Raw genomic sequence first — 25,911 nt, 5'->3', positions numbered from 1 at the left:
GTGTAAAAATCCCTCCGTTCCCATGCTTGTTTCTTTTCCAGCTCAAGCAGTCTCAAATTCCAGTTATCCCTGCTGCCTCCTCTGATCCTCTTGCCTGCAAAGCAGCTTGTTGGAGCTTAGGCTGTTACACACAATGCTTACAAAAACAAACAAAATTCAAATTCAGAAACCTCTAATGATCTATAGCTTGCCTTGCTGCTCCTGAAATAGCTGATAGAAACTTTTTACCCAAAGTCTTCACACTGCAGCTAACTTATCAGTAGTGTGACTGCCTGGGTGATCCTTTCCATTTCTGTGTGCTGTATTGAACTCTGGTTTGGAATGAGCTACTCTTCAGCAGAAAAGTTCTGGTTTTATTAGACTGTTTGTCTGAAGCAGAAAGACTTGTTCTGTCTTGTGATACCTACATGGAAAAACAAATACGGCAGTGCTGCTTTCTTTAGTCTTAAGGTGATTAATTCACAAACGTCTTTGGTATTTCTCAAGTTAGTATTAGTAAATACGTTTTTATGACCTAAGTAGAAAGAAAAGATGCATACTTGTTTTTCTAAAAGCACTGTAACTTCAAGGAATTGTTGGATGTTTTTTTCTTAAATTTTCAAGCTTTACTTTATACAATTGTGTGTTTCTAACCATCTTGGAATGCAGTATATCATGAGTCCTGGAGGAGGAATGTTAAGGAAATGGAAGAGTAAATACAATCCAATTATCTCTAATCAATCAAGCAAAAATATCTATGTATAGCAGAGAAGAAGCTGAGGAGGCTTATTAGTGAAATGAAAATCTGTCCAACAACTCAGCACTGTATGCACCACTCATGGAATGAGGCAGGGCTCCCTTTTCAAAGCATTCTTATTTTTCAGGGTACTCCTGTAATGCACATATACAAGGATTGAATTAAGAATATCCCATAATAAGGCATCTCTGGTCTCTCAGTTCCTCTGATCTGTTTTTAATCAGACATTTTGAAGAACCCCAAACACTTTCCCCATTAAATTATATTTGGAAAATATTAGCTTACAAGCTGTTATCTTTTCAGGTTTTTGTATTATCCCCCTTCATCTTCTGCTTTCTCAGATTTGTTTGAGTTGATGGCAGTCTGAAAACAGACTTACGAATGCAGAGTATGTTTTTTGAGGTTGTTTGGCCCATCAGAAAATGCTTCATATATAATAGATTTTGTCATATTTTGTAGACTTATCATGCTGTATGCATAGCTCTCCAGCTCATTTAGTGTTTTGATTGAGAAAACTTTATTACTTTTAGAGATTCATGACTAGAAATGTATGAACAGGAAAAGGAGAGGTGTTAATCCTTCAGTTATTCTAAACCAGTATCTCACTTTCTGACCCTTATCTAACAAACTAACTAACTAACAAAGTGGTCTAAAGGATGAGTTTTTCTAAGTACAGACAAAAGGAGTAAGGCTAGAGTTGTTTCCATTCAGGAGCCTCCTTTATTTATTCTGTACTTCCCTAATAAATTCAGCTGCTATCTGTTATCCCATATTCAGAAGTAGGCAATATTCCTACTCTTCAGCTGCTCCAGCTGCTGCTCTGTCAACAATAAGGATTCCTATTATCTTGGTAGATGAAGGAATGGAGATCAGCTGCATGTATTAGCAAAGGAAAGTGGGCAAAGACACAACATCCCTTTCAGTGCTCTCTTGCAGCACGTGGAAATGGGCTGTAGGCTGCCTGCTGCCACACAGGTACTCTGCTTGTCAGGGAGTGCAGGTCTTTAACATACAGCAATAAAAAGAGTAACATTAAAGCCAGATAAGTAACTGTGGGATCATTTGAATTGCATACATTCTATTGAAACGCAGCTTTAGGTGCTTTTATGACATTGCTTCCAGAAGTGTGGATATTGGGCAAAATTAGCATGAAACAAAAGAGAGTCATATTAAGACATAATCTCCAAGCTATCGAACATCATGGCCTCATAAAGGGATGAATGATTCTTCTGTCTGCTGTTTTCCTTTTTGAGGAATAAGTCCTTGTGGCATTTATATGTTGCTTGTTGCAGTTAAACTAAAGGGTGCTGTAAACTCAAATTAAGTATGCTGTAATAAGCAGAGTTTAGCCTGTGCACAGTTCACTCCTTCTTCCTGAATATCAATAGTTTCTTTTCCTATTACAAAGGATTAGACCACCTGAAAACACATGGAGATTTGAAATGATCAAGCAGAATAAAGCAATTGGTTTTGGTGACTACTGACCTCTTCTCAGAAAATGACACCACATTTGTCTAGAAATAAAATAGCAGGAATTTTATTTCAGCTTGCTTAGTAACCTTGCAACTATGATCTCTTCCAAAAAAATCAGTTTGAATAATACGGAGAATCAGATTTGTGATAGCTAGACTGCCAAGGCTAGTACACTAATTTCAGTAGTTTCTCATAACCAATAAAGAAGGTTAAGCTTTGGCAGTTTTCAAGTCCTAACATTGTTTAATATGTAGATAGTAATGGGAATAATGGATCTGTGCATTTGCCCATGCTCTGTTAAGGGAGGAACTTCTTTTATATTTTTCCCCTCATACCGTTCTAGTGTAAGGTTATTAATGAGAGCTGCAGAGAATACAAATACCTGGATGTCATCTTCCAGGTACTACTCTGTTCTTTTTATGAATTGTCTCCATTGTAAGCTTTCCTCCTTTCATGAGGGTACCAATGTTGTTTGCCACGCACAAATAGCGGTGAAAAACCCTGGGAGGTAGTAGACAGAGCAGGAAATTGCTCAAGGCATGGAGCCTGCTTTGCATATAAAAGAGGAGACTGGGTTCAGCTGACTGAACAGGTCTGAAGCCCCTCTGACCCTTCCCAGTCTTTGTCCTTGTCATGTAGCCTGCTGCCGTGACAGGGTTAACTTTCATTTGTATTCCAGAATGAGGAGATACCAGCATCATTGGCATTCAGTTTTGTTGAGCTGACATCTTCTGAAGGGCATGCCTAGATTATTCTGGCACTGCTGCATTAGTATCAGGTGCTTTGTTTCAAGGGATTTTAAAATCTTTCCTGCTTCATCCTTCAGCAGCTGTCAGTGAGGTTGACCTAACGCCAGGTTGCTAGCTGTCTTGCTTTCAAAGACCAAGACTTGGAGCCTCTGTGCTTAGGCTGTGCTGAACTGGTGAACTGCACTGGTGAGCTCGTTTATGCAGATACTGAAATTCTGCAGACTTCTGGTTCTGTATGGCTTAACACATCTTTCATTCCTTTTCTTGAAGTGCTGGGATTGGGTTGTCCCTGGGTGGTTTACCTTCTGCTCTAGCTGCTCTGAGCATATGGATGGGTGTTTTATGACCAGTGTTTTGCTTCCTCCATACAATGTACAGCTGGTGGATTAAAAACTGAGCCCTGAGTGTCTTAAGCAGTGGTCTGTAGTTTAGCTGCTCTTCACTGATATCTGTCTCAAGTTAAACATTCACTGTGTTTTTCCTGTTTAAGTACTGAGTATCAGATGCAGTATAAAGTTGGTAGCACTTTTTCTTCTCTTTTCAGCTACTATACAAGAAACTACATCAGTTTGCTAGAATTTGACTGTGTGCATGGAGAAGTTTTTAGCAAGCTGATTTCTCATTGTTGCTTCCAGACTTCTACTAGCTTCTGAACTGAAACTTCTTGCTCTGAAACTAGCGCCTGTAATGCGCTCTTGTTGGGCAGAAACTTTTTGCTCTTCAGAGTGGTGGCTTTGAAATCTTTTGGGGAGGTTTCTGAAAATGGAAGTTAAGTGAAAGTTAAATGAAAGTTAAGAAACCCTTAAATGTGGTTTCTGCATTGCAATCAGTGCTCTGCTCATCTGCATTGTCTCTGCCCCAGAGTTAAGGAGAAGGGGAAGAATTTGGTATTAAACCAAGCGCATTGTGCTGAGGATTGCTTATTGCTGCCTCAGAAGTGCTTAGCACTCTTCTTCTTTAAGAATACCAACATACATCAAAGGCTCTTGGTTTTAATAGGTTTGTTATGGAATAACACAGACTAATGTGAGATAAGGCCAGATTCTGTAATGCTTAATGTACATATGTGGCAACTTGGGATACGAACTTCATCTTTGTAGAGCTGCTCTTAGTTCTGCTTTCTCGTTTTGTTTTGTCTTATAGGTACTTCTAGTCTAAGAAAGACGTGTTTTCAGTGTGGAATTGGGTCAGAAGTAAGCTTAAAGAATCCAAGTCCAAGAATCATGACAGATGAATTTATGCTGTATATATTTTGTGTTTCTGGATTTCTCCACAAAAGTTATAGGGAATACTAAGCCAGTTAAACTTTACAAAATGGTGGTTTTGATGGAGAGCTATAGGGAGAGTGAATGTCCATTTAAGTCGGAGCATTATGCTGTAGAATTACATTTGCTTTCACAAACATTTGGTGATTAGAATAACTGCTTACATGAAAAAGCAATGTTATGAAAACATTTTACTGCACTGTATTTCATTGTTAGGATGGAAAATGAGGTGCAGCTAAAAATATTTCAAAAAATGTAAAGAGTTGTGTGAAAAATACTCCCGACTTTCAAAAGCAGGGAGCAAGAATGTTTTTGCTGATAAATCTGTTTTTCTGTTTCATTTACCCCTTGCCTTTTTTTTCCTAGGTGCATTTTACCTGGTGTTTGAATATATGGACCATGACTTGATGGGACTGCTGGAATCTGGTTTGGTTCATTTTAATGAAAATCATATAAAGTCCTTTATGAGACAGCTGATGGAGGGTTTGGCCTATTGCCATAAGAAGAACTTTTTGCACAGAGATATCAAATGTTCAAATATTCTACTAAATAATAGGTATGGATATTGCTTCGAGTATGTAAAAACTTGTATGTCAAGATCATGTTTAAATCTTTTTTGTAATCTTTACGGTTCACCTGTTTTAAGCTGTTAGCCAATTTTTTATTATATAGATTGCCTAGCTTCTTTAAAATCAATTGTAAAATACTTATCTGGTAATGTTACTGCTTAACACTAGATCCTGCAGTTGTTTTTCAAACTTACCTGTGTCAAAATAGCAGGATTAAAACTTGAATCTGCTAGGTGAGAGTATGGGGGGAAATTATCTAAGTTCAAATACTATAAAACAGAATTTTAGGAAATAAAAATACATTAAAATAGAATTTTAGGAAATAAGTGTCGGTGTATTCCTTTTACCATCTCATTTCAAAATGAAGTGTGGATAAGACTGGTTCTTTGTGGCAGGAGGTCCTTGTTAATTAGCATAATGCTTTAAAAGGATATTCGATCAGGCATTCTCAAACATGTTTTGGCTTGCAGTCATTGCTGTAATCAAATGGAGAGAAGAATTTGTTCCTTTTTTTTAACCACCTGTGATTATAAGCCATGTTAATAAATATGCTTTCATTCAATATAAAACAGAAGAACTGCAGTTCACTGTTAGGAAGGCTCTTGAGCAAGATACAGTGCTTTGTTATTTTGTAAACCTTTTGCTTCTCTATCTTGAATTCTTACACCTGTATCTCAAAGCAGATAAAGTAGAAGTACAGAATACATAGAGAAGGACAGCTAACATTGGTAAGAGAGTGGAAGGAGACGGATTATAAAGACTGTCACTTTTCATTTTAAAGGGGATGTATGGTTGGAGTGTGAAAAAATACGAAGCTAGCAGATAACATTAATGCAGAACTCCTGTTCATCACATCCAATGTACTAAAACCAGGGAGTAACTGTAGAAAGTAGCAAGAGAGAGGCTTACGGCAGATAAAAGAGTATCTTTACAGAGCAGGTAGTCAGCTTCTGGAATGTTTACCCAGGTTTTCAGGGTAGTGTTAGGAGACTCTGAAAGGGATGAGACAAATTCATGGACAGGATCATTAAAACCTGCTGAGGGGAATAGACAGGAATGTCTAACTCAGTGATTATTGCTGGTGGCTGAGGGAAGGTGAGCCTCAAAATGGCTGTTTAAAAATTTGTCTAAAAATCTGTTCATGCCACTGGTGGAGATGGACTACTGGGCAAAAAACATCAGGGATCTCATTTGGCAGGGTCCTAGTTTTATCCCAGATTTCTCCAAGTTGAATTTTTCTTTTTTTCCTCCTTTTCTTGCTTAAATTAATGCTAGACTTTTCTTTGCTGTGGATCCCACCACAGCCTTGCCAGATTTCTGATAAAGGTCCTTACCCTTACACATGCCTCCACATCACTCACCTTGCCCATTCACCTAGCCTTGCTTGGCTGTTTTTCCAGTGATGTTGCTGTCACGGTGCAGCTTTAGGAGCTCAGAAGCTGAGGTATAACCTGACATTGGAGAAGTACAGTAGAGTGTGCTGTGCTCTCTCAGCTTCAAGATGAACAGTATTTTCCCCCAGAATGTCTTTCTGAGCATTCTTAGAGGTTTCTGCTGGAAGAAAAATGTTTGTAGTTGGTCTGAATAATTTTAAGCCAGTGCTCCTAAAGTCCCATTACCATTACAACCTGAAGCCAAACACATGGATTTTATATCTTTTAGTGGTGCACTTTTTGTCTTTTTTTGTCTTTGCTCAAAATTTCTTTGATATTCCACAAATATGATATCTGAGGAATAAAAGCACAGATTTGAGGGAAATATTTATTTGCTTTTGGGGGATTTCCATTAAGTGTTACAGCAGTTCCAAACGTACATAAGAGGAGAAAAGTGCAATGGAAACTGCAATCCATACATCTTGTAATCACAAAATGGTCATTCTTGCGCACATCAGCAAGTCTTGTCCTGATTTGGTAAAATAGCCAAAACTATAATTTATTTGAAAGTCACAAGTTTTAAGAGCTCATAACTACAGGAGGGACAGAAACAAAACCTGTAACATTGCCAAATTTGTTCCATGTATTGAAAAGCTTGCAGATAGCTTTGTTTAAATCATTTCAGCTTTATAGATGGTGCAGGCCTGTCAGCATCAAGCCTTGTATGTGTTCATGCGTCTATGCAATGCCCTTTGATCGTGGCAAGAAAAAAAAAGGGCAAAGCTCTGTATCTTCTACTCTTCACCCTGTGTATGGGTAAACTCAAGAAGGGGTTAGGGTTTGTGTCATTCAGCAAGTTGTCTGCTGGCAAAAATAGAAGCCCTTATCTGTTCAGTCACCCTGATTTGAAGTCTGTATTTATACTTCACAAGAGCAAAGCAGTGCTGTGACTGCTTCCTAGAAGGAAGTAGGACTGCTTGTAGTTGTTTGCTGTACAAATGCTTCTGCTAGCAGTACTTTAACTGTCAGGCATAACAAAACAGCAGTTTCCTCCTCAGTTTTATGTTGCAGACTTGATTTGAATGCTTAACAGTATGCACCCTGAATTTTGAGAAGCATCCGCTGATGTAAATGCCATTTGATGTCCATGTCTAATTTTGCTTGCTTTTCTCTGATCTCAAGTGGATTAGTGTATTTCTTGATTGAAGAGATATATAGATTTTTAAGGAGTGTCTCCTCATTATTGTGCTTTGGTGAAGATCACCTGCAGCTGTTTAAAAATTTGAAACTTCACCTATTTTTGGGGGAGGAAATTTAACAGGATTAAACACTAAACAATTCTTTCTGTTTTCCACCAGAGGGCAGATAAAGCTTGCAGATTTTGGGCTTGCTCGGCTGTACAACTCAGAAGAAAGGTAAGATATAATTATACTGTGAAAAAGCATGGAGAAGTTTGATTTCTTGCATAACTGAGTATTATGAGGGCCAGAATTTTTGTTTGTTTAGAGGAGATATTGTACTGTAACATAAGTAGTTGCTGAAGAGATGGAAAGGAAGAGCAGGCATACACTGCATACAAACACAAAGCTCTCTTTGTGTATGTGTATTGCCTTTCTGAGTATTCTGGATTCTGTAGAAAGCAGCCATATATTGATTGGAAATGAAGAGCTGCAGTTCTAAGTAGGTTGCATCAATATGTAGTGTTTTAATTAATATTAGTATACGGTCCTGTAAACCAAAAGCTTATTATTTCTTTGGTATACCTGGGAAGTGTTTAATTAGGAAAAGAGAATTTTTTATGTTGACACAAATTCATACAGTTTCTTTTTAAAAAGCCTAACTTTTGTGTAAGATTTAAGCTTACATTTGAAAAGGTTCATTGTATTCTTTAGGCAGACAGTCCTGTTGAATCTTCTGGAAACAGAAATACAAGTTTAAATAAAAACTATTCTGAAACTTCTTGTGACTTGTGCTTCTGTTGTTCTTGGCTTCATTATACTTGTACTCCAGGAAACAGGTGCACAGTTTTTATGAATAAGAACTTTAATATTTATATTGTAATGTCATGTATTTGTTGTTTGAAATGGGATTTTCAAAATTCAGACTGAATGTTTATTGCACCAGTAATGTGTATGTTGGATTACTGGATACAGAAAGTATTAGCTCTTTCAGCTCATTTTGAGTTCTGCATGCCTATTTTGGGAAATAATGTCTGTAGCGATCGTTTTATGAGCTGTTTTCTCACAGAGCTCTGAGGTTCTTGAAAATGATAGTGTTAGTTTCACTGTCTTCTGAACTGTTCTTTTAGGAACATATGCTTAAGTAACAGTTACGGAAACTGTTGAGTACAGTAGCAGGTTAAGATAATCTTAAGCAGCTGGTGCACAATTCAGTTTTGTTTTGGATGTACTGTTAATAAAAGAGAGTGATGCCATCCTACCTTACTATTTTAGTCTGCACCAAATCGACCTATTTTTTTGTTGTTGTTTTACTGTTGATGGTTTTTAATTTCTTTTTTCTATTTATTTAAATTTTGGTTTTAAAACCAACTGTTCACTAAGAATTGAAAGAGTGAAATTGAATGTATTTATAGTGCAAATAACAGATCTTAGTGTACATGAAAACAGCAATGTTATTAGTTCATTATATATAAATGAAACCAAGATTAAAATGTAGTTATGTTAGTTAATCAGATTGCTGGTTGAACTTGGGAGGATAATTAGAATCTCATTAGTAGTTTTTTGACAATTCTTTTGTCATTCATTTTCCTTCTGAATAGCTTCTGAGTTGCTGTAACAGAAGTAATTGATGAATACCAACGAGCATATAATAATTGCTGATTACATTAATGTACTTTGTTTTACTGTTAGAACGATATACTGTTCAAAAGGTTACAGAGTTTAGTGGGAGCATGATGGAGAGGTAATAAAATTTTAAGTAAATTCCCACCAATTGTTGTAGTTGCTACTTTAAATGTTATTTTAGAGGACTTAATGTGTTTAGAGTCGGAAATGTGACAGATTGTATAAGAAAACAGCTGTTCAAACAAAAAAGCACTGTATACTAACATATATGTGAGTGGCCTATCTGTAGAGAAAGTTCATAGTGTGTAAGCATTTTGTAGATGAATGTTTGTTTCAGAGACAAATATGATGAGTGATGGGATCGTTTCTAAAACCGTGCTATATTTAAAAAAAAAAAAAAAAGACATTCTTTATGAAAAAGAGATGGGTGATTTTGCAGAAATAATACCTGAACCACTGAGTGTGTTGTAAGAGCTTGTTCAAACACTGCACGTAATGTTACTGTTTTCTATTTTGGAATTACTTTGTATTGCTAAACATGAATTATTAAAACTAAAACAAGTATTTCTGAATCATTTCTAAGGCACCCTGTTAAAAAAAAATATTAAAGACCAAACAACCCCACCACCACACACACACAGTATCTGTTGCATGACTTCCATTCTGAACTGTTCTCGATGCTGTATCTTGGCCTATCCACCAAAAATGCATGTCTAAGACAGTGGAATCCTTGCCTTAGTGTGAGGATGGAAAGGATTGTTCACAGTGACCAAAACTGGTTGGAGCTGTAGAGAATTAAAAATGTTGAAATATAGAAAGATATTGGAAGAGTTCCAGTCTTAGAATTCAAAGTTTTTGAAGGACGTAGATAAAGACTTCATCTTTTTTGGTTTTATTTGCAGAGGGGAGAGTGACTTCTTTCTCTTTTTCAAAATGCTTGTAGAGATCCTATGTTCAGTATTCTAATAATCAACAATTGTCAAGAAGTTGCTGATTTTATCCAAGCAGGTCCTTCTCTAGAAAGTACTAGCAGTATAATAGGTAAACAGTATTGCTGTTTAATAATTGAGATACAGGATTCACGTAGCATCAAGATGGCTAGGTGCTTATATATGTTTATTATATCTTTGAGGTGATGTTTCAGGTTGTCATTTGCTAGCTTTGGTCGGATGGTTGCATTTACTTTTATGCAGTTGCAACTTTGCAGAATAAAAAAATAAAAATGGAAGATTGCACTTTCTTGTAGCTGCACCACAGAATTAAAACCCTCACTTTTCCAGAAATGAGATTGTATTAAAATGATAGTTCTCTTTTTTTGCTCCCCCCAACAGCCGACCATATACCAACAAAGTTATTACATTATGGTATCGGCCTCCTGAACTTCTGCTTGGAGAAGAAAGATACACGCCAGCTATCGATGTGTGGAGCTGTGGGTAAGAGTTTGGTACAGAGTGTAGCAAGCAGAACAACAAGCTGGAAGTAAACATTAGATTTTTCTGTGGAGTTGGATTGAAAGCGGTAATGACGGAATTGTGTAAAACTGTTTTACAGCTGCATCCTGGGTGAACTTTTTACAAAAAAGCCAATATTTCAAGCAAATCAAGAACTTGCTCAACTGGAACTTATAAGGTAAATAGGCACATAACAGGTGCCTCGTAAGCTGTCAATTTGTTCATGTTAAAATGGAGATAACACGCTGCTAACACTTACAAAGACTTGATAATCACCGTGAGTGAGGTATTAGTGGATTTCAGGGGCATGTAAAGTCAGTGGCTTATGCTTAGATGCGGATAAGTGATTTTTGTGAGTATGCTGTTGCCCTAACAATGTACAATTGATCAGAGTTTTCTTGGTAGTGCAGCTACAGTTGCCTATTACTGAAGTTGTAAAGGAGTGGTCAAAATGCTGATTTTTTTTTTTTAAGACTGTTAGAACTTCCTTGTGGCAAATCAAAAGGAAAATGTAGATGACAAGTGGAGTTTGGGAGCAGTAGGTACTTTGCATGCTACTTGCCTCGAGCTCTTGCTTTAGGACTTCCACATACACACCTGGGCTTTATTATTTTCATCAGAATATTCTCCTCCCATGCAAACTACACTTCATGGAGGTAAAAATTTTGTTTCCTTTATTATCTCAGTAAATCTTCGGATATTATGTATATTAATTCCATGGACCAGAGCATGCTTTCTTTCCTTTTATTCAGCAAGCAAAAATTGCTCTTGATTCTGATATCATAATTGACCTCATAAGTGAGGAGACATCCTCTTCCTAGAAAGAAGGGGAAAAGAGCGTGAGTCCTACAGAACTTACAGAACCTGAAGAGTAAATGGACGAGTTATTAAAAAAAAAAAAAAAAAAAAAGTTACATATAGAGATGTTTTCCAAAGTAGATTAAACAATGCTGTGTTTCTGTGTAATATTTTACTAGGTCGCCATGGAAAAATGAAGTTTTTATGAGGTGCAAGACATCAGTAATCATTCTCAATGTGAGAACTGAACTCTTTGAGTTGAATTTTTGCTTTTGCCCGCTAGATGGCACTGAAGCCCATAAGAATGAAGTTGTCAGAAATGAAATTTTAAGACTTCCTTCTGCTGGAAGGAGGCTGGCAGCTAGCTTGCTTGTAGCTAATTTTTCTTCATTGTATTTAATGTGTTGATACTCTGCATTTTAGGGCTGTTAAAGTGTAATATATCAGTTTTATTTTATCAACAGCTCAATCATCATCATGTTACAGTCAACAATTCTACATTTATCCTTTCCGTTATCCTAAATTACTTTTCAAAGATAGAGCAGAAAAATCCTGATAGGAAAAAGATAAGATTCTTATTTTTTTCGTCCTGCAAGTTTCATACCCCAGCAAGCATGAAGTCAGTTTGGTTTGCATAGCAGTAGGGGCATAATTAGTCTATCATTAGGTCTCTTGCACTAGCTGTTTAACTGAAATAAATGGAAGAGGGTGAATTAAGGAAATATATTTGCAAGGTATTATTTTATGACTGCATTTGGCAGAGGTCTTAAGCCTTGCCTGGTACGGTAAACTGCCTCTTCTGATCTGCTTGGAAGTGTGGTGTTGGTCAGGCTGTGCTAACTGTCCTTGGCTGAACAAAACCAGACAGGGACAGAGTGCGAGGAATGGGTCTGGGCAACTCCATTTGTGAAAACAGATTAGGGCTGACATATAAGGCTCAAAACTGAAGTAAAAAAAAAAAAAAAAAAAAAAGCAAGGTTTTTAGCTGTCCAGTCATACTTTTGCCCTTACTGTGTTTATTTTTTTGCCTCTACATCTTCTGAGTCAACTGAATTCTCTTCAGTTTTAAATTTGTGAGGCCTGCTCTTTCAGGCATTTGGTGTGTCTTTCTTCACTGACATTGGGAACTAAAGGCTCGGCACTCTAAACCTGGGGTATCCAATGCTCCCGAGCCTGGAGGATGCCCTGGGGATGGGAGAGGGTTCAGAAGCAGTGGACTTTCTAAAGCCATTTTATCCTGTGAAGGGTGGTTGCTGGTCCTGGATAATTCACTAGTATGTAATGGCATTAGGCCTTGGAATGTAGAGAAATTTTAGCTAAATGAAACTGAACATCAAAATCATTTTTCTATCCACTGTATTTTTAAGAATAAAATATCAGCTTTGTTTACTTGTGGTTTTTGGATCTCATACCCTTGTTTTCTCCTTTTTTTTTTTTTTTTTTTTTGGTGCAGCCGAATTTGTGGGAGTCCTTGTCCAGCAGTGTGGCCTGATGTTATAAAATTAGCTTATTTCAACACGATGAAACCAAAGAAGCAGTATCGTCGAAAACTAAGAGAAGAGTTTGCTTTGTAAGGATGAAGAATTGGTTTAGTCAATTATAGTAGCATTAAGTTTTGCTGGAATCTTTATGAACTTCACTATTTTCTAGAGATTGGCTGAACATAGATTAAGCGTGAAGAAAACTGGCTTTAGGTTCTTATCCTTCCGAAGATACCTGCAGAGTTCTTATTAACCCTTATTAAATAAAGCTTCAAGAAGGGGGAAGAAGGCCCTAAAATTTCAGCCACCTGTCAGCTTTCACCTAAGGAAGCATTTGTTTTCCATGATTGGTACACCTGCTTGCTGCCCCTGTCCACAAACAGCTTGGAGTACTTAATTGTTTTTTATTAGGACAACTGCTTACAGCTAAATATGCAGTCTGGTTAACATTACAGTTTTTTGGGTCATAAATTCATTCAGCACAGAAGAGTTTTCTGAACAATGTATTTTAAAACACTACCACTGGGCTGTTTTTGTGCAAAGATCACACATGAAAGTTATGGTAAACAGCTGTATGTTTATTTTAAAGGGATTGTTCCCCTTCATCTACTTTGGGGTTTGGGAAAAATGCATCATCCTGTTTGTACTAATGAGATCGACATTTCTAAAGCAGTAGAGTTATTTTGTTTGGACCAATGGAAACTGCAACTCCTGTTGTGCTAAATTCCAAGATGTAAAGTAACAATATAGTCTTAGTTTAGTTGGTTTTCTTGGTTTGGTTTTGTTTTAGTAAGAAGAATGTTTCAAGCAATTAAATCATACAAAGATAAAGAAACACAAATAGCTAAGGGTAATCCAAGGTGAACTTTTTTATCTACCTCTTACTACCAAGCAAGGACGTAACATTAATGATCAGTTATTTTGGAGGGGTTGTGTTAATTGAAATTTTGCATTGAAGTGTGTGATTCAAAATACAGTTGTGATGCTTTTCTCCATTTTGTTCTTTTGTAGCATCCCACCGGCTGCATTAGATTTGTTTGATTATATGCTTGCTCTGGATCCCAGCAAACGCTGCACAGCTGAACAAGCCCTTCAGTGTGAGTTTCTGCGAGATGTGGAACCATCTAAGATGCCTCCCCCAGAGTAAGTCATTGCTTGAGTTGAGTTGTTCCTTACCTTAACACAACGGGAACATGCACTGATTTCATTGAAGCTCATTGTGTTTCAATTCAAGAGGCTTGTGGCAGAAGAAAATCAATACATACCATTGGCTAATAGTGATTCTGCATGAAAATAATTATGCAGATCATGATATCAGTGGCTATGAGGATCTGACACCAGTCTGATTCGCTATTCCTAGAATTAGTGACTGAATTAGTACCATTTAAAAAAACAATCCTCTTACGCAAATGTCTCTGAAAAAACATCATTTTCCTTTAATTTCTGTTTATCAGTGTCTGTTTTTTCCAAGGTATCTGGGGTCCTTCATGAATCTGAATTGTCATCTTTGATGGTAGAATGACACTGGGCATAGAGTTCTGCAAAAGTATCTGAGAGTTAAAGTGAAATACTGTACATGATTTCCTGTGACAAATGAGATTCTTGGCTTCACAAACAGAAGTGAAAAATTTTGTGCGTTTTTTTGTTTTTTTCCCTTCTCTGTATGTTTTGAGTGGGAATAGATTGCAAGGTCTAGTAGGGTTTTTGTAGTGACCTGATTGTCACTTCATTTGATACAAATAATGTTTGAACCAGCCCCAAGGAAAACAATGGAAAACTGACATAATCTGCAAGTTTAACTCTTCACTCAAGATAGCTGGCTAATGATAGAGCATTTAATAGTTTGAATAAATTGTACCTTCAAGGCAGCTTTTGCTGATTTCTTTCTAATTAGTTACCAAATAGGAAAAATGCTTAATTTTAATCTAAGAATTTTATTCAAAATCTTTCAAGACTTACCTGTTACAGGTTTTTACTAATGGTCCTGATGCATGAGATAAAGCGTTTCTTTCATAATCTGAATATGATTACATATTATCAGTGGCTGAATATTAGTAATGAGCAATGTTAAATACTAGGCTATTCATTAAAATCTTGGAAACACTTTGTGGCATGTTGCTTATATGCATTTTGAAGTAAGTGAATGGAAAGAAATTATTACATTTTTTTTCCAGGGGTTTGGTAATCCATCTATTGTAGAAGCTGATACAGGAAAATTTGGAACAAATGATTAATTGGCGTCCTTTTAAGAATTAAGAAGCACACCCACATTTAACATAGTCTTCAGGGGAAAGTGTTGACTGTTCTCAAGAAAGAATAAAGTTCCTTTTTGGGAAGGAGTAGCTGCTCATTTAAGAAATTGTTGATTGCAAGTTGTGACAAGTTCCTATATTGTTCCAAATTGTTGCGGACTAAATACCCGGCAGGTCTTTGACCTGCGATGTGAAGGGAGAGAATATAGGAAACAGTTGTCATAATTTCCTTTCCAATGGCTCTTGTCATCTGACACCTCATTTTTTCCATGTTCCTGGGTGAGAGAACTGCTCAGACAGTTATCAATTTGTAATGGGAAAGCAAAAGGCACTATTTTAATGCCTCTGTCAGTATTTCCATAAGCTATAGGATGGGGCTCTGTGTTCCTCAGGAGGTCAGAATTGAGATGCCTGCAGGGAATAGTAATGGAAGGACAGAACCCATAGCAGATGAGTTGCACAGAAGATTTTTGCCTTTGTTTTTTTCTGTTTTAAAGGACTGGGATATCCCTTGTTCTTCCTAGCATCCTAAATTTGCTAGTGTTAAGTACTATCTATTCCTGCAACTGTTTTTTTCCCCTTGTTTGCCTGTGCTGTATGACTACAAATAATGGAGAGCTGTGTCTCTTTCTGTGGACAAATACATCTTGGCAGATGTGGTACTTCTACAAGCAAGAAAGTAATGTTGATTGTCATTGAAAGATACTTTTTCTGCCAGAGGGACCTGCGCTTGTGAAATAGGCAGCTGAAAAAGAGCTTTCATCCAAGAAAGAGTTCTCGAGATTTTGCTGGCTCTGGGTGTTTTCTGATGTATTTCTAAATTTCAGCAGGTTCTTCTTTACAACAGTTACATTATGTGTAATTTGAGCATTTATTTTACCACTGTGGTTAAAAAACACTTTTAAAAAATCCAGGATAAAACTGATGATCTCTTATTTTTTTTTTGCAGCCTTCCTTTGTGGCAGGATTGTCATGAGCTGTGGAGTAAGAAACGCAGAAGACAGAAGCAGATGGGCATGACTGATGACGCAACAGCAACTAAAGTCCCTCGGAAGGACCTGTCTCTAGGCATGGATGAGAGCAGAACCAACACCCCACAAGGCATGCAAACTTCTTCCCAACTCAAAACTCAGGGCAACTCTAGTGTAGCACTTGGTCAGTAAATATTTTCAGTTCTTATAATTACCTTCTACTTGGATTGCACCTCTAGAAATTTTAGATGTTATTTTCAGAGTACTGACATCTCCTGGATTCTTGAGGGAGGAACGGCATTGTAAGTTAAATCTTTTGTTACAAAAGATTTGCCTTCATTTTTGGAAACTGGGCATTTCTTTTAATTTTTATTTAAATTTTTGATTTGGCCAGTACAACTACTTTGTTCTTTGTTTTGAGAGGATTTGATCTCTTGCTCATCTGTAGATCTTCAGTAATCCCACTAGTCAGCTGCTGCTCTAAGTTCCTCACACTCTACAGAGATGGAAGGAGTTTTATTGGTATTGATAAACTGACCCAAAGGCAGATTTTAAAAGAATCATCACTTCAAATAAAACAGATTGCCTCAGCATGTTATGTTAGTCTTCAGCTTTCCAAGTTGTTTGGGCTGAACCAACTCTTAAAAATAAATAAATAAAAACCCAAATAACTCTTATAACAAGAAGTAACCACCTCTGTAGCTTGCACAGACACTGATTCTGAAACATTTCTGAAGTATTTTGCTAGGAGACCAATATTGTGAATATAATATAAAAAATAAAGTCATGGTCTCCTTGCATTGACACCACTTGAGATAATATAAAGTGGATACCTGATAAGTTTAATTTAGATCATTTGTAGTTGTGCAAAGTGACCTTAAATCCTGACAGTGATACAGGAGTTCATCTGAAGAAAAACAAGAAATGGATTCACTGAGCATGAAAATTCTTTAATACTAACCACATTGAGTTAACTCTTCATTTAACAGCACAGAGTTCCAAATATGCTGTGAAAAGATAGAAAAAGTATTTTTTTTTTTTTCATATTTTATCGCAGTTTATTGCTTCTTGCTCCTGTTCATCCTGTTTCTTACTCTAAGCTGGCTGTGAGCTTCTGCCACTAATTAAGCTTAAGCTAAAGCTTTGGCAGCATTTTCAAAGATGACTTTCCGTAGCCCTTACAATTTTTTCCCCACAAATGAATAATGTGTAAGAGTTTAATAAGTCCAGAGGATAATAGTTATTTTCTTTCTGCTTTTATAACATGTAGCTTGTTGGTGGTCTAATGCGCTTATTAGTCATGAACGCTAACAATGCAAAATAAACTAAACAACTAGGGAAGGAATCTTTCAGATCTAAAATATATTTGCCCATAATTACATAAAAAATATATCTAGGTACGGAAGACAGAATTTTAATTTTCAGGGGAGCTTAGACAGTTCAGCATAGAGATGTATTAAACTAAGCAATTCCTGAAACCCTTATGCACCTTAGTTAAAATCATCCAAAAGGCACACTACAGGACTCAGTGTACATGCTGTATGCGTGCTTAAAGCTGCTGCATTTTTTTCTGAGTGCCAGAAAGAGGTTTAAAATGTTGTGGATGAATTGCTAATGTTCTGCTTCGTGAATGGGATCCCTGCCTATTGCATCTTAGAATTTAAGAGGAGATACGTGAAGCTCATTAATTTTGTTCTGGTAGAAACTGCTAGGTTTCCCAGAAAACAGTTAGCTCTTGGACTTGAAAGTAGCCAAGAATATAAAAATAGGTAGGTTAGTTACCCTTCTTTGACATTTTCACATTGACAAGCTGAGAGATGTTTGGATGTTATTTCTATTACCACCCTCAGATGTCACAAAATCAACTGTTAAGCATGACATCTGGGTGAGATCCAACAGTAAAAGGCATCAGAAATTATATTTTTTTCCTCTTGCCAAATAAAATATGGTTTTATTTTTACATTTATATAAATATATAAGATCTTTGAAATCCTTGGAACCTGCCAGAGTAAGTTCCAAGTGCTTGCATCCTGGTGCATATCCACAAGTAGGGTAATGGGTTGTGGGTTTTGCAGCACTTTCCGGCTGTGCTCTTCTTACTTTTGCGAGGCAAGTACTTAAGGTTTTACATGTATGTGACCATTTCTTCAGGTGTGGCTTTGAATCTGCCATGAATGAATATATTAGGGTATCAGCAGACAGACAAGGATAGAAGAGAACAGAAGGTGTTTGTGTTGACTTGGGTTACAGAAATTCAGAGAAATACACACCCATTTTTTAATTTCTTACTTTTCCCAAAGTTATCTGCTCTTGGGGTATGCTGAAATCCATGGCGCTTCGCTTCTCCTTTCAAAATAAACTAACACAATGGCTGTTTGAAATTAAGAAAATATTTCTAAATTCTGACTTCCTTATTTATCTATTTTCCCCTGCATCATCATAATTTCTTCTTGAGTGTAGCAAATAAATTCAGTTCTGAAAAAAAGAAAAAAGAAGGATATCATCACAAACCTGCATTTTCCTGCTACTCAGTGATTGACTGCTTGTCCTTAAAACTCTGCATGTGCTTTTTTGAATTTATACTGCTAGCTTCTGGGTCACCTACAGCCTGGTCACTTGAGCAGGTGTTAGAATCCAGATGCTGAATTAGAATGGGCCAGAATGTGACTGGAAATGCGTTTTGCAGATGGCCACTTTTTAACAGAGGGATGTGATATGTCAAAGATAGGAAATTTTGTGGGGATTGGAAATTTTACAGCTGCCTAAAGCAGGTGGCCTTAAGCCCCAGCTTAGTTGTACTGTGGAAAATTGAGCTCCAGCTTGATGTTTTTCATCTGTCCAAGTGCACGTGTGCACCCCTTGGAAGTCACTTTCTTTATATTGGATCTTACTATTCCATTTCCTATAGAGACTCCCCCCAAGGCAGTTAATCTGTAAAAGCATTCCATTTCTATGTTGTCCAAAACCATGCTTTGCCAGTTGTGTCAGCCATGCTAGATTAGTCTTAATTTTGAGTTTCTGAAGTATGAAAGTTCTAAATAATACTTAAAAACACCTTTTTTGTCTTTAGCAAAAACAAGCACTGGACAGCAGTTAAACCAGAATGAAGTGGCAATCCTGCTAAACCTGCTACAGTCTAAAACAAGTGTTAGTTTGGCACAATTTGCCCAAGTGTTGAATATTAAGGTAAACCCAGAGACTCAGCAGCAACTAAATAAAATAAATCTTCCTGCTGGAATTTTGTCAGCAGGTGAAAAACAGTCAGAACAGCAGCAGCAGCCGCCGCCGCCTCCGCCACCACCGCCGGAACAGGAGCCTCTAAAACAGCCGACCGTCACGCAGCCTCCTGTGCCCCCTGCTCAGCTGAGTCAGCCCAAAGTCGAGACTGACGCTGCCCAGGCAGCCGTACAGAGTGCATTTGCTGTTCTGTTGTCTCAGTTAATAAAGGCTCAGCAAACAAAACAGAAAGATCTGGTGTTGGAGGAGAAGGAAAACGGATCAGGAAATGAAATGTCATTACAACTCAGGCAGCCTCCAGAGCCCACCACTCCTGCGTCTGTCAGCCGGGACGACGTGGAATCGCCAGCACCCGGTTACCCGCACCTGATCAAGTCACTGTACACGGCTGCTGCAGGTACTGGCGGTCTGTGGGGCTAACCAGCAGGTACCTTGAGCAGTGGAGACGCGATAGTTTGGGGAAAGAGTTAACGGGTTAACAATACTGAGTCTGTGTGAGTACAGGAGAGGTGATGACATGATTTTGTCACTGATGGCTGCATCATTTTTTCATAGTCATGGCTTCAAGTGCTAGCCGCTCTGTTTGTTTTGTTCCTTTGGAGGGAATGTAAATGCCTGGCGGGACTTCATGTCTTACTGTCACAGGAGGCATGCAGGCAGAGTAAAAGGTAGTCCTCATTCAACGAGATGCCCGTGCTTTTTCTGATGAAGCAGTTTAATTGATTGTTTTTTATGGGTGTTTGGAGTTTTCTCAGTGGTCCTAGTGTTGGAGAAGACCAGCTTCTCTTGCAAATTCGTAGCTCAGGCTTACTGGTTTTGACTGGGTGTTTAGGTAAAGCCTGTTTTGGGGAGGGGCTATTAATGTTTTTGGTTTTAATGCAGACCAAAGCAATTTCCTAGTGTCAGATTCTGTAAGTGGTTGCCTGTAATGATTGCTAACACACATGGCTGAAGGTCTCAGTTGGGTTATAGTAGTGACTTCCTTAGTTTTCTTGAAGTCTAGAGCTCTGTTTTTGGTCGTCTTGGGCTGCTATTTCAGCTCTATTTTACTGTGGTTTATGCATTGCTCTGTGGTGTGTGCTGCTGTGGAAAGAAATATTCTGAAGTGGTTTGGGAGTGCTTTTCGAGGGTTTTTGAAGTTGTTTTGTTCTTAGCCCTAAGTTTTGCTCCCTGGAAGGACATCCCTTTGTCCCTTGAGATCTTTTTTAATGTGTGTGATTTGAAAATCTTTTCTGTTTGCTATTTGAACTTACTAGTGTTTATCTGTTGCTTTAGTGATTGTTTTTCAGAGGAGCTTGTGCTGTTTAACTTTGCTTGGAAATCTTACTTGGAGGAGAACCCTGCATCGCTTTCCTGAGGCAACCAAGCTGTTGCCTTCTCCAAAATAACCCGTCCAACTACTAGTAAACGTTACCTCAGTTCTGATTAACTTACTAGTTACAGACCTCTGTCGTGTTCTGGGAAAGAGTCATTTCCTTTCTGGTATTGTTACTGGAGATTTTTATTCCAAAGCTTTTCTTTTTTATCTGCTTAGGTCCAGAGGATTTGGTTAGGCAGTCTGAGATGAGGCTTCTGAACCGAACACCCGAACAAGAACGCCCTCGGATCTTGCCTCCAGACCAGCGACCCCCAGAGCCACCGGAGCCTCCGCCTCTCACTGATGAAGACCTTGATTATCGGACAGAGAACCAGCATTTGCCTATAAGTAACTCTTCAGGAACAGATCCCCACGCAGGAGTGAAAGCAGCTCTTCTACAGCTGCTTGCTCAGCATCAAGCTCAGGCAACGACGGAGGAGCCAGTACAAACGAGCGTGGATTACCAGGCTAGAGACTCCTATGTAACAGGCCCAGACTACAAGGATAACTTTGGATCGTCTACCTTCTCCTCTGCCCACTATGGCAGTAGCGATGGCATAGGAAGCGGGTCATCAGGAGCATTAGAAAGGAGGAACTTCCTCGGAAACTCGGATATTCAACCTTTGGATAACTACAGTACTGCTTCATCTCACTCTGGTGGTGCCCCTCCTCCATCTGCCTTTTCAGAATCCTTTCCCAGCTCAGTAACTGGTTACGGAGACATTTACCTCAACACTGGCCCCATGCTATTCAGTGGAGATAAAGACCATAGGTTTGAATACAGCCACGGCCCAATCTCAGTCCTGGGGAGCAGCAGCGATGCTTCCGCAGGGCCGGAGAGCACTCATCCTCTGCCCGCCAAGATGCACAACTACAGCTACGGAAGTAACTTACAGGAAAACCCCGGTGGCCTCGGCCACATGCATGGACAGACTTGGACTTCCCCTGCCCAAGGACCTGGCTATTCCCAAGGATACAGGGGACACATTAGCACGTCTGCAGTGAGAGGGCGAGGCAGAGGATTACCATATTGAGTATCTGTTTTTCCTCAGGCACATCATTTTTATCTGGAAAAACTTTTTTTTTTTTTCTAGCTGCAGTTTAAAGCAGCAGTTCAACAGACTTGAATAATGTTAATTCAACAGCTTTATTTTTATGTGGAAAAGGGTCTTGCATACAGTAGGAAAAATTAAAAATGCTTAAAACTCATGCTGTCTGAAAACTAGATGAATTGATTGTACATGTTCACAAACTCTAGTTCTGAATTTTATTTTGTATTTTGGCAGTTTTAAGTGGATGCTAAATTTAGGGACATCAGCTTTTTATGGCACTCTTTCAGATCTTCTGAACTATGCACATTTGTGCTTTTTTTGTAAGTTTGGACCAACTTTTATGTAAAAAAAAAAAAGATTTTACAACAATCAAAGCAGGGCACTGATTTATTTGGTATTTTTCTTTTTACAGAACTACCTTTAGTCAAAGGTCACTGTCAGTCTTTGCACTGCTTTCAGTGTTATTGTGGAAGGTGTACTTTGTGCTCATTTCAGATAATAAAACACAACCTTTCTCTTGATGCAAAATTTTATAAATATTTGGTCAATGTTATTTTTTTTTTCTTTCAAAAAAAAAAGGAATGGATGTTCTGGTAAAATGTTCTCTCCATCTCCCAGGCTTGTTTATATAAAAACTGTTTTACTTGAATGGTAAGTGCCTTAACATGTAAGCTTAAGGTGTGCAAAAATTTGGAAGTACTTTATGAATCGATGCGAAAATAATACTTAAACCTACGTAGTTGAGATGAAAATTCAAATAATAATAATAGGAAACTCAAATAGGTCATAACCTTGTGCTGTTTACTTCATGTGGGCCAGTTACTTAGAGACCTAATCTTATCTTGATGAAGTCATAATCTCCAAACTGAACTTCATAAGAAACTATGAAAGTGAGGAGAAAAATGAAGAGTAGTTTTTCCTCAGCTCCCCCTTGGAGTTGTAGAAATTGTGTGACTTCTTCTGCCAAATAAACTATGCTTTATATGTCCTTACCAAGTGGTGAAATAGTTTTTCCTCTTAAATGTCAACAGCAGTAATTACTTTACTTTGTGTGAAAAGCTGACACTGTCTTCTTTTTACCACAAATACTGCATTATGGGAAGTAACCAAGGGCAAAATGACCAGTATTAAAAGCAACAGCAAAACATTTTACACTAGCTATAACGCTATGTAAGCTTGTGATTGTGCCAACTAATCGTCTTTATATCTGCTGTTCCACTGAGCATTTCAGTATTGGAATTGTCTCCTTCAACAACTGATAAAATGACTGTAGTTATAACTCTTAACCAAGAGCCACTCCTCATTAATTACAATGTCCAGCATGTTTTCTTTCCCTTCGACATCCATCAAGTGGTCCCTCTCCTGCAGAGAGGAAGTATGATTATATTTTGCATGTACGTAAAAGAATGTTTTAAAGCCCATATTGGAAACAATTTTCCAACTGATTATCCAGTTGACAAATCGGTACCTTGTGTAACTGAGTGTTTAATTATTACTTTTTAAAAAGTAAAATTTCTACTTACACTATTACAAATGTAGTCTCATCGGTGACTTTTTGGACTTTCAGAATAGAAGCCAAAGTTGTTGGTGTTTTATTTTGTTTAGTTCAAAATCCTGGTTGTCATTTATGGCTAAGTACCACCTTGTAGAGCATGGAAAAAGTCACTTTGCTAAATACATAGCATTTGAGAATCTGGCAGATGAAAAATGGAGATGTCCCTGTAAGTCTTGCAGTTGCCTTTACTAGGCACAGGGGAATCCTACCATCTGAAAATAAAATCAACCTGGACAAATACTTGTGACTCAAATAGCCTGTGCATAATACCAGAATTTCATGTGTGAGTGACTGTGTGCTGGGTAGGTTTCCTTGCACAAGGACATCCCTGCAGTGTTTTTCTGCTAGCAAAATCTTAAAGGCAGAAATCGTGAGTGTCATTTAGGTACAGACAGTGTCAGCTGAGGCTTTTGTTTACTAATTGATAAAAAATATTCTCTCAGTGTTCAGATGCACACATTTTTTTTTCAAAATCAGGATAGATTTTCAAAGCTCTTAGTTGTTTTCACTAAAAATTGCAGCCCGGTGTTACTTTACTGCAGTTCAAATGTAAATGTTTGCTAAAAAAGCAGGTAAGTTCAAATGGAAGGCAGGCCTCCAAGAGGACTAAACGATTTAAATTTCAATACAAAAATATAAGGAAATTTTCTCCTGCTTTCCTCCTGGAGATAAATGTTCAAGTCAGTCTCTTCTGAATGAGTAAGTGACTGTGGTTTGATTACTGACTGGCAGTAGTCTGATGTTGCATCATTCCACTGAAATGGATTTTAGTCTTCAGATACAAGAATGCCAGCGTGAGTATTCATGTCTATGATGAATACGAAGGAGATGGAGTAGACAGTTGACTTCCAGACATATCAAAACCAAAACTTGCACACTGTTGCAGATGGTATAGCGCGATGACTTTTTCCCAAATTCAGTTTAAGGATCACTAGCCTCTGAGTGAAAACTCTATTCCTGGGGCAGCGGTGTTGGCAATAATGTGGAGACCAGGTTGACGTGTTTCCATATGTGATAACTACAAAGAGGTTTTCCCTTCTCTGCAACCCAGGGGATCTTGGCTCTTTCACCAACTCGTTCCTCCTGGGCAGGCAGCAGCTGAGCAGGGGCTGCAGGCAGGTGTGCTCTGCCCATCCTTGGCCTGGGGGCAGCCCATGGCAGGAGGGTTTCTCCCTGCGGCCACACTGCCCCAGCCCAGGAGTTGCATCTCAGCAGGTGAGCAGCCAGGGAACGGGCCAGGTCTATGGACTGCCCATCCACGTTCATTTGTACCGGGCCTGTGTGTTATTTATCAAAATGTCCTTAATATAAAGTCACAAGGTGCTTACATCAGTTCAGAATTTGACCTTTTTGAGCAATTTTCACTCAGCAGAGTGAGTCTGTCCTAGCGTGACATCTTACATCGCGTGGCTGTTGCATTTTTGATGCAGTGGTAGGCATTCTGAAAACCGCATTACTTTTCTGTGGAGCTGTGGCTTTTGTTACTTTTCCCCCCATTCTCTTGGGTTTACGTTTTCTGTGCTGCAATTCCAAAGTGTGCTACAGAGACCTGGACACTACATCAAAAAGTAAGTGTTGTGTGTTTGTATTTCTAAATAAACATAGCAAAATACTGTAATAATGGACTCGAGTAGTGAGTATTTCATTATTTATATTAAGTGGACTGTAGCCATACCAAGAGGAAGGATGTGAGCACAACTGGACTGCTATGACTATGACTTAGGACGCTTAGACTCATAGAACAATTAAAATCAGCCAAAGGAAGAGGAAAACAGCTTTTATCCCGGATTGCTAGGTCTTCTTACCTGGAACAGAAGGAACGGTGTTTGGGGAGGGGTGTGAAAATACATATATCTTTAAATGTTAATATAATTTCTTGGAAAAGAAACATAAAACGGCAAACTTTTATATTTTCTTACAGTTCTGTAAAACTTGGTCTGTTAAATCTTGCCACAGCAGTGTAAAGCGCTTCCTGCCAGCAGAGGCGACAAGTGCTGTAATGTTAACTTCAAAAGGTCGGAGTGCTGCTCTTTCACTTGGTGCTTGTTGCACCAGGAGGTTTTGGTGTGGTTTGGATCAGTTTAATTGGTAACTGCGTGGTAAAAACCGAAGCACTGAAGGTGACTTACGTAGGATACCTCTTGTCTGCAGGCAAATTAGATCTCAGACCATGAATTCCGTTTCCAAGAGAGAAAATCTCGGATGTATTTCTTGCGTTCTTGTAGCTAATAAGACACGCAAGCATTTTACATAGCACGTTTTTCCGGGCTATTCTGTTGCACCGTTGTTTTTTTTTTTTTTTTTTTTTCTTTTTTTAATATGAGGAAACTGGCTATTTCCCGTCTTGACAGTTGTGGGATGTTCTTCATACATGGGCGTGTGTTAAGAAATTAAAGAATCACAGAAAAGTGATTTGAGTTCTGTATTTAAAAGATGAAATGACCTTGGTTAAAGTTGAACTAACTTTTGCTTATCAGGGTGAAGAATACTTTATTGCAGGAGTTATTTCAAGACAGCCTAATTTAATATAATCAAACTGTTATTCTTCAGCTTGCTTACTCTTTGTTATTTTAAGCCATCTGTATATAAAATGTATTGTGTGGCCTGTAAATAAAATACATGAAAACTTGAAGTTTTTCATCGTTTTCCCTCTCTGGTTATCAACTGGCGTTTATAAAGAGCTCTGGGTTGAACTCTGAATTGTTTTTTCAGTATGCAAGTGAGTGTGATTTTCAGCATGTTCAAATATCAAAGGTTATTCAAGAAAGTATATCCCGCTCTGCTCCTT

General features: G+C 38.1%; 1 protein-coding gene across 5 annotated transcripts in view; it reads left to right on the top strand.

Moving 5' to 3' along the window:
* The window catches only part of CDK13 (cyclin dependent kinase 13), a 51,807-nt gene extending 26,097 nt beyond the window's left edge, over window positions 1-25,710 (top strand). The window contains exons 6-14 of one of the 5 annotated variants that reach the window (XM_084283195.1): window positions 4,590-4,779; window positions 7,524-7,580; window positions 10,301-10,402; window positions 10,521-10,598; window positions 12,672-12,788; window positions 13,711-13,842; window positions 15,901-16,052; window positions 19,173-19,556; window positions 20,694-25,710. In XM_084283195.1, the coding sequence (XP_084139321.1) occupies window positions 4,590-4,779; window positions 7,524-7,580; window positions 10,301-10,402; window positions 10,521-10,598; window positions 12,672-12,788; window positions 13,711-13,842; window positions 15,901-16,052; window positions 19,173-19,556; window positions 20,694-21,550 (2,069 nt within the window). In that variant the 3' untranslated portion in view covers window positions 21,551-25,710. Of the gene's footprint in view, window positions 1-4,589; window positions 4,780-7,523; window positions 7,581-10,300; window positions 10,403-10,520; window positions 10,599-12,671; window positions 12,789-13,710; window positions 13,843-15,900; window positions 16,107-18,992; window positions 19,587-20,693 lie in introns of all 5 variants that reach the window. The other 4 variants (XM_084283194.1, XM_084283193.1, XM_084283192.1 and 1 more) reach the window with 4 other exon arrangements.
* The last annotated feature ends 201 nt before the right edge of the window (window positions 25,711-25,911 follow it).

Source organism: Netta rufina (assembly GCF_964035555.1).
Source record: "Netta rufina genome assembly, chromosome: 2".
NCBI lineage: Eukaryota > Metazoa > Chordata > Aves > Anseriformes > Anatidae > Netta > Netta rufina.
Note: the sequence above shows the minus strand (reverse complement) of the source record. Positions and strands in the feature narration are given on the sequence as shown.